At 42.6% G+C, this 17970-nt stretch overlaps 1 protein-coding gene across 1 annotated transcript; it reads left to right on the top strand.

The window, feature by feature from the left end:
* The first annotated feature begins 254 nt into the window (after positions 1-254).
* On the top strand, positions 255-7755 carry CCNO (cyclin O). The gene is made up of 3 exons (XM_040335814.1): positions 255-689; positions 3638-3823; positions 6718-7755. Exons 1-3 carry the CDS (start codon positions 264-266, stop codon positions 7204-7206), a joined length of 1101 nt encoding a protein of 366 aa, XP_040191748.1. The 5' UTR covers positions 255-263; the 3' UTR covers positions 7207-7755.
* Positions 7756-17970: the final 10215 nt, after the last annotated feature.

Here is a 17970-nt window from a genome sequence, read left to right as displayed (position 1 = left end):
CTCAGGTAGGACTGTGTGTGAATTGGCGCCTCCATGAGGGACCCCCGGCTGTGAGAGGAGGGGGCCAATCACAGAGCTGTCGTCTCCCTGACAACAGACGGCGCGTGCCTCCTCCAGCCGCGGGAGAAGGTTTCCCTCTCGAGCGGTTCTTTCGCCGGGAAAGCTCTTCCCGCTGACGTCACCCTCCAGAGGTTCCCCTGCTCGGCCAATCAGCGGAGAGAACAGCTGGATATAAAAGCCGGATCTGTCCGCTGTGCAGGTAGATGAGCGCCGCAGACATGGTGATGTGTAAAGTCAGAGAGTCCGAGCAACATCTGCTAATGACAGGTGAGGGGCCCCGGAGCCCCAACAAGAGGAAGAGGGAGGAGAGCACCCCGGAGGACGCGGGCAACGGCAGTCTGTGTGACAGCAGCGGGCTGAGCCGGGGGATGAAGAGAGCCCGGTACCGGAGAATCAGGAAGCAGACTCTGGAGACCCGGAGCTGTGACTCGGGGGTGGGGGATCTGTATGAGACCCCCAGTCCTAGTCCTCGGACCCCGGGCTATGAGACCCAAGATGACCCCTGTCCCAGGATCTCCCATAGACTAGACCTACACAACTTCAGAGACTATGGAGAGGAGTGCTATGTGTTCTACAAGAGCCTGGAGGAGACTTACCTCACCCACCACTGCATGGACAACCAACCCCAGGTAAGTGTCCTCTGTCCCCATCATATACACCTACATACCTACCTCACCCACCACTGCATGGACAACCAACCCCAGGTAAGTGTCCTCTGTCCCCATCGTATACACCTACATACCCATCCACCTCACCCATCACTGCATGGACAACCAGCCCCAGGTATGTGTCCCCATCATATACACCTACCTACCCATCCACCTCACCCATCACTGCATGGACAACCAGCCCCAGGTATGTGTCCCCATCATATACACCTACCTACCCATCCACCTTACCCACCACTGCATGGACAACCAGCCCCAGGTATGTTTCCCCATCATATACACCTACCTACCCATCCACCTCACCCATCACTGCATGGACAACCAGCCCCAGGTATGTGTCCCCATCATATACACCTACCTACCCATCCACCTCACCCATCACTGCATGGACAACCAGCCCCAGGTATGTGTCCCCATCATATACACCTACCTACCCATCCACCTTACCCACCACTGCATGGACAACCAACCCCAGGTAAGTGTCCTCTGTCCCCATCATATACACCTACCTCACCCACCACTGCATAGACAACCAACCCCAGGTAAGTGTCCCCTGTCTGTCACCATCATATACACCTACCTACCCATCCACCTCGCCCACCACTGCATAGACAACCAGCCCCAGGTATGTGTCCCCATCATATACACCTACCTACCCATCCACCTCACCCACCACTGCATGGACAACCAACCTCAGGTAAGTGTCCCCTGTCTGTCACCATCATATACACTTACCTACCCATCCACCTCACCCACCACTGCATGGACAACCAGCCCCAGGTATGTGTCCTCTCTCCTCGTCATATATAGATTAGGGGTCTCCAAACCCTTCAGGAAGAAGGCCACATCATATATTTTACATATATTCAGCCCTCCATACATCAGAGCCCCCCTTACATCAGGTTCCCCATCAAGAGCCCCCCCCTATACATCAGGGTCCCCATCAAGAGCTCCCCCGCTTACATCAGGGTCCCCATCAAGAGCCCCCCTTACATCAGGGTCCCCATCAAGAGCACCCCTTACATCAGGGTCTCCATCAAGAGCCCCCCTTACATCAGGGTCCCCATCAAGAGCTCCCCCGCTTACATCAGGGTCCCCATCAAGAGCACCCCTTACATCAGGGTCCCCATCAAGAGCCCCCCTTACATCAGGGTCCCCATCAAGAGCCCCCTTACATCAGGGTCTCCATCAAGAGCCCCCCCTTACATCAGGGTCCCCATCAAGAGCCCCTCCTTACATCAGGGTCCCCATCAAGAGCACCCCTTACATCAGGGTCCCCATCAAGAGCCCCCCTTACATCAGGGTCCCCATCAAGAGCCCCCTTACATCAGGGTCTCCATCAAGAGCCCCCCCTTACATCAGGGTCCCCATCAAGAGCCCCTCCTTACATCAGGGTCCCCATCAAGAGCACCCCTTACATCAGGGTCCCCATCAAGAGCCCCCCTTACATCAGGGTCCCCATCAAGAGCCCCCTTACATCAGGGTCTCCATCAAGAGCCCCCCCTTACATCAGGGTCCCCATCAAGAGCCCCTCCTTACATCAGGGTCCCCATCAAGAGCCCCCCCTTACATCAGGGTCCCCATCAAGAGCCCCCCCCTTACATCAGGGTTTCCATCAGAGCCCCCCTTACATCAGGGTTTCCATCAGAGCCCCCCCCCCACATCAGGGTTTCCATCAAGAGCCCCCCCCTTACATCAGGGTTCCCATGAGAGCCTCCCCTTACATCAGGGTTTCCATCAGAGCCCCCCCTTACATCAGGGTTTCCATCAGAGCCCCCCTTACATCAGAGTTTCCATCAGAGCCCCCCCTTACATCAGGGTTTCCATCAGAGCCCCCCCCCACATCAGGGTTTCCATCAGAGCCCCCCCCTTACATCAGGGTTTCCATCAGAGCCCCCTTGCATCAAAGTCTCCATCAGAGCCCCCTTACATTAGGGTCCCCATCAGATTACCCCCTTACATCAACACAAACACTTGTACCCAAATATGTGGCCCCACAGAAAAAGCTAACCAAGTCACATGACATAATCACCCTGAAAATCGTATGAAATTGGTCCTGCACTAGTGGGAACCTAGCCTATAATTGCATGCGCCCTTGACACTTTGGTACCTTGTTTTCCATAGATGCTTTTACAGGTCACCAGTTTAGCAATGACCATGAATAATGGGAATTATTGCTCTCACTGCTCGTGCCCCCAGTAGGGGGGTTCACCCTCTCTACTCGTCTTCTTTACTGTTATCACTGAGAGTATAATGGGGATTGTTGCTCTCACTGCTCGTGCCCCCAGTAGGGGGGTTCACCCTCTCTACTCGTCTTCTTTACTGTTATCACTGAGAGTGAAACTGAAAGAAAACTCCAAATTTCGGGTTGTAACCAAAATAGGAATAGAAGCAAAATCTTCCAATGGGGACACTAGTTCTGGGGATTCCATCACTTTGTAGAGATTTCCCTTACTTCCTGTTTTAGATAAAGGACAGGAAGTAAAGGAAAGAGTGTTAACCATTCCTTACTCTATCCAAAATGAGCAACACAAATTGTGTTAGTTCTTTGTCTATGCGTTGGAACTACATTGGGGCATCATTGGTGCTGGTGTGAATGTGCCCTGGTGGTTTCTTCTGTCACCATGTACATAAATATTATACTATACAGAATACTCCTTTGTGTGTTTGTGGATTTTATTTAGCGGTAGTATTAGAGTATTGTACTGTGTTAGCAATCGATCAATACAGAAACCTTGGAGTGTAGTGATAACCTTTATTGGCTAACTTATATGGTTTCTTCTTCAGGCCTTATTTATTTTACCTAGAAGTTATAAATAATGTTCTTTTGTTAGAAAACATATGATATGTTTCTAGAGATAATAATAAAAGGTTTATCTTGTATTTACATGCTTGTGTTTCTCTTGCAGCTCAAACCCGAATCTCGCTGCAAACTGATCAGCTGGCTGATCCCCGTACATAAACACTTCAAGCTGGGCTTCGAATCCCTGTGCCTCGCCATCAATATCCTGGACCGCTTCCTGGCCTGCACCCCTGTGGCTACTGACTGCTTCCAGTTAGTGGGTGTCACCTCCCTGCTTATTGCTTGCAAACAGGTATGTACGCCATCCAGATACATGTTTTTTGGTTTTCTGCATTACCTGGGATCACTGGGGATTTTAGGTGAAGATTGGTAAATTGCTACTTATGTACAATGCAGACAATGTTCTGCCACAGGCACACCTCCCTCATAAATCCTCGAAATCGGAGTGCTGGTCCCTGGCATTCGCTGGTTGCTCAAAAGAATTTGCCCAAAATACTCTCAAAGACACTGTTTAACCACTTCCATACCGGGCACTTACACACCTTCCTGCCCAAGCCAATTTTCAGCTTTCAGCGCTGTCACACTTTGAATGACAATTGCGCGGTCATGCTACACTGTACCCAAATGAAATTTTTATCATTTCGTTTCCACAAATCGAGCTTTCTTTTGCTGGTATTTGATCACCTCTGCGATTTAAATTTTTTGCGCAACAACTAAAAAAAGACCGAAAATTTGGAAAAAAAATAAAGTTTTTATTTTTTTCTGTAAATTTTTTTGGTAAATAAGTATGTTTTCTACTTCGATTACGGGCACTGTTGAGGTGGCACTGATGGGCACCGATGAGGTGGCACTGATGGACACTGATAGGCGGCACTGATAGGCAGCGCTGGTATGCGGCACTGATGGGCACTCATAGGCGGCACTGATGGCCACTGATAGGTGGCACTGATGGGCACACATAGGCGGCACTGATGGGCACTCATAGGCAGCACTGGGCACTCATAGGCGGTGCAGATGGGCACTCATGGGCGGCACTTATGGGTGGCACTGATGGGTACTTATGGGTGGCACAGATGGGCACTGATAGGTGGGCACTGGGCATGGATGGGCACTGAGGGGTGGCACTGATAGACACTGTGGTGTGACACTGATGGACACTGAGGGGTGGCACTGATGGACACTGAGGGGTCCATGTTGCCAGTCAGTGCCCATTTGTGGGCACTGATTGGCATCTATTCTTTTTTTTTTTTTACTGCCCCTTTTCTTTTTTCTTTTTTCTTGCCTTTTTTTTCTGCCCTTCCCTGGTGGTCCAGTGTGGGCTTCCCTGGTGGTCCAGTGTGGGCATCCGAGGGGGGGCTGCGCTGATAAACTATAAGCACGAACCCCCCCTGTCAGGAGAGCCGCCGATCGGCTCTCCTCTACTCGCGTCTGTCAGACACGAGTGAGGAAGAGCCATCAACGGCTCTTCCTGTTTATATCGTGATCAGTCGTGATTGGACACGGCTGATCACGTGGTAAAGAGCCTCCGCCGGAGGCTCTTTACCGAGATCGGAGAAGCAGGGTGTCAGACTGACACCCCGCATCACTGATCGCCGCGTCCAGTCAGGATTTCACAACCACTTCCCGGACGTCAATTGTCCATTGACCGGGCGGGAAGTGGTTAAAGGCCTTGTACAATATTATTGAGCCCTGGTTCACACTGGTGCGATTTGACATGTCAAATCGCATGTCAAAACGGCGGCATTTGCTGGCAATGACAACGCCCTAATCGGTGCGACGCTGCATCTGCGCTGCTGCACCGATTTCAAAAAGTCGTTTCTGTACTACCTTTTGCTATTTTAGCCCATGATTTACATTGACATCTGTGCAGATTAGGGCACTTATCTCTTAGGGCACTTTACTATTAGGGCACTTATCTGTCCAGGCATCCAGCGGTGTCTTCACCCAAGCTTTGCGGCTTCACTGCCGGTTTCCTACTCCTCATGCGCAAAGTGCGCTGTTCTCTGTGAATAGGTCGGGCTGTGGAGGGAAGGAGGGGGGCCAAACTTTCATCTCACTTCATCATTGTGAACTCAACCGGACGTGGGAGTGGGTACCTGTCAAAACCAGGTACCCCCTCCACCCAAAAGGTGCCAAATGTGGCAGCGGAGGGGGGAGGAGGCAGACAAGCGATGCTTGCCCTTTTAGGTGGGCTTCCCCTTTTAACCTAAGAGATTCCATAAATCTGGGCTCTTGCACCTGTCAGTATCAATTTAATGAACTCAATGAGTGGCTCATGAGATCCGGCATGTCACTGATGCTCAGAGATACATGTCAAACACAGACTCTCCACCTAACAAAAAAGATACATTGCCACCCAATGTGTTCTAGAATACCCCAGACTTTCACCCAACACTACATTGTATCAAGTAGATTATTGTTGTTATACAGTTCTACATGTCACTCTGTGAAAGCATAGTGGGAACTAGTTTGTATCTGTGTCCAGCAGGTAAAGCCATCTTACTAAATGTCATAATTAGATGTTTTCACCTGTATTGTATATTCTCAAACATCATGAAGCCACCAATCTAACATTTTTACTACCACTAGATTCGTAATGTTTATTAAGACAATAATAAAAAAACAATATTATCCACATGATCAGTTGGTGTATGATCATCTCATATGTTCAATCCAATACCAACACAGATAAGGAGAACTCATTGGGGGTTATTTACGAAAGGCAAATCCACTTTGCACTACAAGTTCAAACTACAAGTGCAAAGTGCAGTCGCTGTGGATCCGAGGGGGACATGCAAGGAAAATAAAAAAAAGCATTTTAGCTTGCACATGATTGTATAATAAAATCAGCAGAGCTTCCTCTCATTTCAGATCCAACCCTCAGATGTACAGCGACTGCACTTCCAAATGCACTTTCAGTGCAATTTCAAGTGCACTTTGCACTTGTAGTGCAAAGTGGATTTGCCTTTTGTAAATAACCCCCACAGTGATCCATATTTCCATCTTCCTACAGTATCCATTCAGGAAAATGAGGACGGGGGGAAATGTGTAATAGAAGCAACCACTATATTTACCATTGTCAAATCTACACATCTAATGATTTAACTACTTTATACTGACTTTAGACTCATTGCACCAGGAATCATTACAGGTATATCTTTACTAATATTGCACTCTTCCTTTCAGGTGGAGACACGGCCACCCCGAGTCAAGCAGCTGCTGGCCTTGTGCTGTGATACCTTCTCCAGAGAGCAGCTCTGCAATCTTGAATGCATCATCTTGCTTAAACTCAAATTCCAAATAGCAGCACCAACTATTAACTTCTTCCTGCAGCACTTCTCCCTCCTTCAGGTTGCTGATGGTCACCCCTCAGATGCTGATCTATCCCAGGCCTCCAGGTCCCTAGCTATAGCCAAAGGCATTGCAGAACTGAGCTTGGCTGATTATGCCTTTAACTTGTACTCACCATCGCTAATGGCGGTTTGTTGTTTGGCACTCTCAGAACGCATGTTGGGCAGTAAAAGGCCTATCAGTGTGCAGAGCAGCGGCTACTGTGAGAGCAAACTGCAAGAGTGCATGGACAAGATTGACTTACTTATCTCCCTAAATCGAGATTCTTTGCATCGCCTGCTGCCCAATGAACTCCCTGAGAAGAGTATGGATGTGGATAATTAAAGGTTCAACTTCACCCAAAACTAATGGTTTTGGGTAGGGAGCTGTGGGTGGAAATGCCTTCTGGCCTTTAAAATCTCTTGATGGTGATCCTAGTGGTGATCTTTTCTTCTGCCCACACAGCCATAACAAGGTGTTACTCCTGAATCCCTGAATTATCCCTATTGGGTGATATGACATTTTAGGATTGATTTACTAAAGGCAGTTAGACTGTGCACATTACAAAGTGCAGGTGCACTCTGCAAGAACATTTGCTCCAGAGCTTATTAAATGAGCAGAAGCTTTACTGATTTCCATCATCCAATCATGTGCAAGCAAAAATGCTATTTTTTAAAATTTTCTTGCATGTGATTGGGTATTATTTGCAAAGTGATAGTTTACCTAATTTACAAAGCTCTGGAGCATCTGCACTTGCAGGGTGCAACTGCACTTTGCAAAGTGCACAGTGTATTTGCTCTTAGTGAATGAATCCCTATGAGCAGGGCTGTCTTAATGAGAGGGCACACCTGGGCACTGCCCAGGGGCCCCAGCTGCATGGAGGGCCCCTGCACTTTCCCCAAAGCAGCTAATCCTTGAGCCCACTCTGCCCCGAAATTGGGGGCCCAATGATGGCAGTGAGAGTGATAGATACACAGGGGAGGCAGTCTGCCTCCTACCTACTTGATGTCTGTTTACCTGCACTGTCATCATTGTAGGGGCCCCAGCAGGGGCGGACTGACAACTCATGGGGCCCCTGGGCAATAGAAGATTATGGGGCCCCCCGGGCTTACAGATGGCCACCATGCCAGGAGGTAGTGCAGAGGCGGGGCAGCTAAAATCTCGGGATTTTCACATCAAAAGCATGTCGGTTTCGTACATATCAGGGACAGATGTAAAAAAAAAACAGATTGGTCCCTGGTTTTACTGAGCCTGGCAACCCTGATGGGGCCCCCTAGTGGCATGGGGCCCTCGGGCAGTGCCCGAGTTCCTCAATGATCAGTCCGCCCCTGGGCCCCAGAGCATTGCTTTGCCCAGGGACCCATGATGCTATTAAGATGGCTCTGCCTATGAGTATGTTTTGCAGTGGCAATGGCAGTTGGGTAAAGTTGGAAATTCTAGAGAAAGTTTCTTACCACTGGAGCTGATGAGAAATGTAAGAAAAAAACCATAACTCATACCCATAACCATACCAAACAGATGTGTTTGGGAAGGTATCAACCTTCAAGTTTGTTGTACTATACTGTATACCTTTGTTAAGTTGTTAACATTAGGTGAACCCTGTCCAACTTTTAATGCAATGTAAAAGGCTGCTAAAAAGTCTAATTTATTAACAATGAAGTACTTGATTTTATTTAAAGGATTTCTGAGGTGCTTCCAATCTAACAGTATTGCGTTTTAGCCAAGTACTTGAATGTTTTAATTTATTTGTAGTGCAATATTTTTCTCTGTGTTAGAGTTTGAAAATCAAGTATGAAACGTGACTTGTAACTTGTAGCATTTGTTTCTGCTGATTTATTGCTACTAATGTAATTTGCACTGATATTTTACACATTTTATATACTTTTTGTATATAGTGTAGATAACAATACATTCACTGTTTATATTAAACATTATTGAAAATGTAAAAAATAAAATTTACTGACTGTTGACAGTACAAGAATCAATAAATTGGTTCATCATCCAGACCTGTGTGCTTTGTACAGATATAAACATGATATAGAAGAAGAAGAATTATATATATATATATATATATATATATATATATATATATATATATATATATATATATATATATATATATATATATACTGTGTGTGTGTTTATACATGCATACTTACAAATGGTCTGGACCAATTGCATGAATCCCAACTCCATCATAAACAAATATTTGGCTTTAGATATCATTTAATCAAATTGCTTATACTTAGAAGAAGCAACACATTTCTAATACTGCTCATTTATATCCCTGGACTAATATGCTAATAATTACAGATGAGGATATGGCATTATATATATATATATATATAGAGATATATATAACACACACACAGTGTATATATATATATATACAGTGTGTGTGTTTATATATATATATATATATATATATATATATATATATATATATATTATATATATATATATATATATATATATATATATATATATATATATATATATTGCCATACCCTCATCTGTAATTATTATCATATTGGTCCAGGGATATAAGTGAGCAGTATCAGAAATGTGTTGCTTCTTATAAGTATAAGCAATTTGATTAAATTATATCTAAAGCCAAATATTTGTTATGATGGAGTTGGGATTCATGAAATTGGTCCGGACCATTTGTAAGTATGCATGTTCCATACTTGGCTGATCCCTGTCAAAGCTGTAAGTCACTGTAGTACTTCTCCTACAAAGTTTGCCGCTAGTTTCTGTGTCCCATGCCAAGTGGGTGTCACTCCTTGGGCATGGGTGACATTCAGAATACGCTTTGAATTTTCTAAATGTATGCAAAGAATTTTCTGATCGGATAAGTTACAGATCATGATGTCACCAGCCTGCCTCTTTACCTTATCCAATCAGAGAATGGCTAGTATTCATTGAGAACAAGGAACGTGTTCTGTGAATGGTGCCTGTGCTGAGCGAGTGTGGAGCTGCCCTGTCCACTAAGCAGCATGGCAACCATTCGGCATGGGACCTGGAAGATTGTGGCAGCCATTTTTAGTAGCGGTGTCTACTACAGTGATTTCCAGCGTCCATGGGAATCAACCAGGTATGGCAGATACATTCTTACTTTGGTTCAAGATGGACCAATGTAACTATGCAAAAACAATTCCATCTGTGTCCTCTTGGGCCCCACAGACCCAGCAAGGAGTGCAGGGTAATTCCCTCCAAGGAAAGGAAAATCTTAGAAAGGTATCAATGGAACAAGAGTACCCATTGTGAGATTTCCCCTCCATTCTTGCTTTGGTGACAACTCAAAATTCTAAATTTTCACTTTCAATCTGAGGGAAAATGGTAAAAGTGTGAGAACAGAGTTGCTAACCCTTCCCTGCTCTATCCAAAGCTTATACAAACTTTTGGCTTTAGTTACTTTAAAGCCACTCTATGTTGATTTCAAGGTGCTGCATCTATTTAATAAATACCCGTACATTGAGATTTGGTAAACTAGGGACACCAGAATCTAATGGGAATTGTACTCCAAGGTAAAAGCCACCGCTAGTAACCACAGCTGCTACACTGGGCCATACATATTACCATTGGAACGCAAGGTCACTATGTCAGCTGGCACACAATCACCAACCCAAACAGCTATACAATTAAAGCATAACTTCACCCAAAAGGTTCCACTTGTCTTCATACTACACCCCCCCCCCCTCCCCACCACTGCCACTTCTTGGGGGTTGCCTAGTTTTAACAGGTACCTGCTCACACACAGTTTCCCCCCCCACCCCACCTCCCCCGCAGCCTTCTAGGACACATCACAGGTCCCAGAAGACCATTCACAAAGCACAGCGCGACTTGAGCATGCGCAGTAGGAAACCAAGCTGATTTCCGTTACTTACAATGTCAGTGCCTGCAACCGAACACGACTGAAGAATCGACTCGGCTGAGGATATCAGTGGATCCCTTGACAGGTAAGTGTCTTTAAATTAAAAGCCAGCAGCTACAGTATTTGTAGCTGCTGACTTTTATTTTTTTGGGGGGGGGGGGGGGGAGCCTGAAGCTTCTCTTTAATTATTTGAATACCACACTTGACACCAAGACTGTGACCCGTTCTGATTTAGAGCCGAACTAAACTCAATGATTTAACGGTTTCCCATAAACAGTTACATTACATTCTTTAAATGATAACTGTCACATTTACTTTGCTCCCAACTGAACTGTCAAACCATTAAATGCCTGGTGTCATAACTGATTACTTGCAACACCATGGCAGCTACAGATGGCACAGAGGCTAAGGTGGCATCTTCCTTGGCTGTAAAGGATAGGAGGTTTTCATTCTGCTTTAAAACCATACACAATGCCCAAATTAAAGCTAAACTTTGGAAAAATGTATTAAATGTCATTTTTAAATACAGGCAGTAAGTACCTGAATGTGCAGTTCCTGTACAGCAGAAATGGGGTGTGAGAGGAGGAGGCCGTACAAAAAGCCAATCATGAGGCAAGTATTGGGCCCCTTGCACCCAGACTGTCTAGGACAGGGGTATTCAAACTGCAGCCCGAGGGCCAGATGTGGCCCTTTGCTAGCCTTTATGCAGCCCTTGGGGCACTATTTCTCCAACTGATATGAGGCACTATTCCTTCCACTGACACCAACAAGGGGGCACTATTTCTTCTACTGATATCAATGATGGGATGCTATTCCTCCTACTGATAGGGGCCCTACTTCTCCCCCTACTGAACACCAACCCTGAGGCCACATTTATTCTTACTGGTGCTGGGCCCGGGACATTTTCTGCACCCACCGCCAACAATCCGGCCCTTTCTAAAGTCTCAAGGACAATAAAGTGGCCCTTTGTTTGAAAAGTTTGGAGACCCCTGGTCTAGGATCTCTCCCGGCATTTAAGTGCGCTCAGGAGGCACAGGTGCAGTGTCCAGATCTGCAAAGTCTATGGCAGGCTGCAGTGGATGAGGCTGAATGCTGTACCAAGTGGTACCCACATTTTGCCCTGGTTCACACTGATGCGGGATTGAAATCCTGCATGTCAGCCCAATGATTTCAGAGACATCTGTGCGTTTTCCTGCACAGATCTCTATTGCAATCACACCTGAAATCACCAAAAGTAGCACAGAAACTACTTTTGGGAATTGGTGTGTCACCGCAAAGTCGGCGTCGCACCGATTGATGGGCGGTTCCATTGCGGGCAATAGCCGCCGATTTGGCATGCCAAATGGCATCAATGTGACCCAGGGCTTAGGGCCCTGTACATTCAGGGATGAATGCCTGGAACGCTTTCTGTGCATTCGTCCCTGAATGTACTAACATGAGAGAGGTGAAGCACTTCACCTAGACAGCCCGGGTCCAAGGGGCCCAGTACTTACCTCATTCCGCACCCCGACAAGGTCCCTCATCTGTATGACCCAACCTCAGAAGCCTCTTTTCTATGATCTCATTCACAAGGTCCAATTGGCCCTACAGAAGCAAGTATCTTGCAGAAAACTTCAGGTGTGCGCGGCGTCTGGAAAACCTTGAGGCTCCATTCACACTAATGCTTTTTTTGATGCGTTTTGCAGGAATGCAGGGAAATTTTTTAACATGGTTTCCTATGGAACATGTTCACATCAATGCTTTTTTGTGCCTCTGTGTTTTTGGAAAGGGTCAGGGACTTTTTTTTCCTGCAAAAAGCAGCGTTTTGCATGCAATAGAATTCAATGGACCCGCATCCGAAACGCAAGTACCGCGATTTTGCCGCTATTTTGCCGTGTTTTGCGTTTTTTTAACCTGTTTATAGCTGGTTGTTAAAGGAAATGTAAAAAAAAAAAAATTACTGGCTAAAAAAAAAAAAAAACGCAAAAACGCAAATCGCGCTAAAAACGCACGTCAAAAAACGCAGCAAGCACCGCAAAAAGCATTGCAAAAACGCTCAAAAGCAACATGCATAGGTGTGAATCGAGCCTGACAAAGCATTAAGAGGCTGACAAGGGACGCAGCCGTCCACGGGTGTTTGGATTTAAAGAGGAACTGCAGTCTGCTCACATAATTTGTAATAAAAACTTCTTTCCCATTCTGAAGCTTCCCTCCAACCACTTTGCATATTATTTTATATATACTGTGATTCTGTACTTGCCATATATTCTGCAGAAATCTCGCTCCACTGAGTCTGTCTGCAGGCAGCTGAAGCTGCTTCCTGTTCACTTCCTGGATTTACACAGGACACACCTCCAGCTCTGCACCTCTCACTGGCCCTCTTATGACTCACCCACTCCCTTTCTTGTAAACTCTCAGGAGAGTGAGAGAGAGAGCTGTGCATGATGTCATAAGCCTAGGCTTTTTACCAGACAAGAAGCAGGAAGTGGGCTGTATAAGGTATTTACTGGCAGAAAAAAATGTTTTACTATCCAAAGTTAAAACAACAACAAGGGCAGAAGATTTAATAGATGGAAAGATGAAATAATTACTGAAGTTCCGCTTTAATTGCACAAGCAGCTGTTACCTGCGATTAGGGAGGATCAAGCACCTGCAGAGAGAGCCTGCCATTGCTTTGTGCGGGTTCCCCATCTGCGGCTGTCCGCACACACCTGGGCTCCCGGCCACAATTTCCCACAAAAAATACTCCCTGCACCATTGCAAATTTGGTTAGGTAAATGAAGCCTAAAGCCTCGTACACACGATCGCATTTTCCGACAACAAATGTGTGATGGACGGGTGTTGTCGCAAAATCCGACCGTTTGTACGATCCATCGGACAATTGTTGTCGGATTTTCCGACAACAAATGTTTTATAGCATGCTTTCAAACATGCATGCTCCGAACCAATGCTAACCATAAGACAACATAAGCAGAAGTTGCCCAAAGGGTGGCGCTAAAGAGCTGAAAAACCACGTAGTTTCATCTATGTTGTGCTATGGTTAGCATTGTTTCTGAGCATGCGTGTTTGTACTTTGGATTTTTTCCCGACGGACTTATGCACACACGATCGTATAATCTAACGGCACACATTTCTTCCTTTGAAAGCATGCTATAAAACATTTGTTATCGGAAAATCCGACAACAATTGTCCGATGGAGCGTACAAACGGTGGGATTTCCTGATAAAACCCGCCCATCACACATTGGTTGTGGGAAAATGCGATCGTGTGTACGAGGCTTTGCAGTCCAGATCACTAGGTCATGATAAAAGAAAAAATTCCAGAAAAGAAAACAAATGCAGCCACACATGTAAGGATTGGTAAGCTACAACATATTACATTTGGGTTCTTAGGTTTAGTACGCTTCAATTCCTTTCTTTGCAGGGAGGAGTAATACTTTATTTTATTTAGTGACAAAGTCACCATGCGAGGCTCAGTACCTGTTTGCGAAGCCTCAGACAGAAGCTGCCATTCTCTAACTCCATTCCAGTGAATCTGACACATCATACAAGTCACTAGACAGACCCCGAACTACTATGTAGCCTGGGAGGGGGGAGGGGGGTGACAGCTTCTGACCCGGGGATGTGTCTTTGGGAGGGATTCTATAATATATATATATATAGAGCCCCCCCCTCCCCCCCCTACAAATCCTCCATGCAGCCAATGCCATGTGATCAGAGCTCTGACCTCCGTCACCACACATCACACACTGGCAGCAGACGTTGGTTTCTGTGTACATTAATGACAGGGGACAGATGGCAACACCATGGGCGCCAATACAGAGGGAAAGGGCGCAGGGAGAGGAGTGGCGGCGTGTCCCCGGGGCAGTGCGGACCGGGCACAGCGCCTCTTCTGACCGGGAAATAGCGCCACCTGCAGAGATCATTCATCAACTACACCAGAGACACCGACCCGAAGCACCACCCCATCCCTGTATATATCAATGTATATATCCCTCTATATATCCCTGTATATATATATCCCTGTATATATCCCTGTATATATCCCTGTATATATCCCTGTATATATCCCTGTATATATCCATGTATATATATATCCCTGTATATATCCCTGTATATATATATCCCTGTATATATCCCTGTATATCCCTGTATATATCCCTGTATATATCCCTGTATATATATATCCCTGTATATATATATCCCTGTATATATCCCTGTATATATCCCTGTATATATCCCTGTATATATCCCTGTATATATATATATCCCTGTATATATCCCTGTATATATATATCCCTGTATATATCCCTGTATATATATATCCCTGTATATATCCCTGTATATATATATCCCTGTATATATCCCTGTATATCCCTGTATATATCCCTGTATATATCCCTGTATATATCCCATATATCCCTGTATATATCCCTGTGTATATATATCCCTGTATATATCCCTGTATATATCCCTGTATATATCCCTGTGTATATATATCCCTGTATATATCCCTGTATATATATATATCCCTGTATATATCCCTGTATATATATATATATATATATATATATATATATATATATATATATATCTATCCCTGTATATATCCCTGTATATATATATATCCCTGTATATATATATCCCTGTATATATCCCTGTATATATATATCCCTGTATATATCCCTGTATATAGCACCATGCACAGACCAGATATCATCATTCATATATATATATATATATATCACCACCCCATCCCTGTATATATATATCCCTGTATATATCCCTGTATATATCCCTGTATATATCCCTGTATATATCCCTGTATATATATATATCCCTGTATATATCCCTGTATATATATATCCCTGTATATATCCCTGTATATCCCTGTATATATCCCTGTATATATCCCTGTATATATATATCCCTGTATATATCCCTGTATATATATATCCCTGTATATATCCCTGTATATCCCTGTATATATCCCTGTATATATCCCTGTATATATCCCATATATCCCTGTATATATCCCTGTGTATATATATCCCTGTATATATACACAGGGATATATCCCTGTATATATCCCTGTATATATATATATATATATATATATATATATATATATATATATCCCTGTATATATCCCTGTATATATATATATATATATATATATATATATATATCCCTGTATATATCCCTGTATATATATATATATATATATCCCTGTATATATATATCCCTGTATATATCCCTGTATATATATATCCCTGTATATATCCCTGTATATATATATATATATATATATATATATATATATATATATATATATATCCCTGTATATATATATCCTTGTATATATCCCTGTATATATCCCTGTATATAGCACCATGCACAGACCAGATATCATCATTCATATATATATATATATCACCACCCCATCCCTGTATATATATATATATATATATATATATCCCTGTATATATCCCTGTATATATATATCCCTGTATATATATATATCCCTGTATATATATATATCCCTGTATATATATATATATATATATATATATATATCCCTGTATATATCCCTGTATATACATATCCCTGTATATATATATCCCTGTATATATCCCTGTATATATATATATATATATATATATATATATATATATATATATATATATCCCTGTATATATCCCTGTATATATATATATCCCTGTATATATCCCTGTATATATATATCCCTGTATATATATATATATATATATATATATATATATATATATATATATCCCTGTATATATATATCCTTGTATATATCCCTGTATATATATATATATATATATATATATATATATATATCCCTGTATATATCCCTGTATATATATATCCCTGTATATATCCCTGTATATATATATCCCTGTATATATCCCTGTATATAGCACCATGCACAGACCAGATATCATCATTCATATATATATATATCACCACCCCATCCCTGTATATATATATATCCCTGTATATATCCCTGTATATATATATATATATATCCCTGTATATATATATCCCTGTATATATATATATCCCTGTATATATATATATCCCTGTATATATATATCCCTGTATATATCCCTGTATATATCCCTGTATATATATATCCCTGTATATATCCCTGTATATATATATCCCTGTATATATCCCTGTATATATATATATCCCTGTATATATCCCTGTATATATATATCCCTGTATATATCCCTGTATATATATATCCCTGTATATATCCCTGTATATATATATCCCTGTATATATCCCTGTATATATATATATATATATATATATATATATATATATCCCTGTATATATATATCCCTGTATATATCCCTGTATATATATATCCCTGTATATATATATATATCCCTGTATATACATATATATATATATATATATATATATATATATATATCCCTGTATATATCTCTGTATATATATATATATCCCTGTATATATATATCCCTGTATATATCCCTGTATATATATATCCCTGTATATATATATATCCATGTATATATCCCTGTATATATATATATCCCTGTATATATCCCTGTATATATATATATATCCCTGTATATATCCCTGTATATATATATATCCCTGTATATATCCCTGTATATATATATCCCTGTATATATCCCTGTATATATATATATCCCTGTATATATCCCTGTATATATATATATCCCTGTATATATATATATATATCCCTGTATATATCCCTGTATATATATATCCCTGTATATATATATCCCTGTATATATCCCTGTATATATCACCATACACAGACCAGAGATCATCATCCATATATACATATATATATATCAATCACCATACACAGACCATTCCTATAATGTATATATACAGGGATGAGGATAGGACTGGTCTGTGTACGGTGATTGATTTATATATATATCTCGCCATACACAGACCAGTCCCAGCAGTCTGTTCTCTAAGTTTTCCATATCAGGAGATTTTATTTTAGAAATAGAACTTGTTTGATTGTTGCTGACTTTTGTAAATACTAGTTGTATAATCGCTACATGTTTGATAACTGATACATCATTGTTACATAATTACTACTTGGAAATAGAAGATTAGAACATTAGAAGAATACAGAATTGTATACAAGATTTTCCATATTATTTTTCCATATGATGTGTTTCTTGTAGGTCTATGCGGTGTATACAATTGGCTGCC

The sequence above is a fragment of the Rana temporaria genome, chromosome 1 (assembly GCF_905171775.1).
Source record: "Rana temporaria chromosome 1, aRanTem1.1, whole genome shotgun sequence".
Classification (NCBI taxonomy): Eukaryota; Metazoa; Chordata; class Amphibia; order Anura; family Ranidae; genus Rana; species Rana temporaria.
This window is presented reverse-complemented; position numbering and strand designations above follow the sequence as displayed.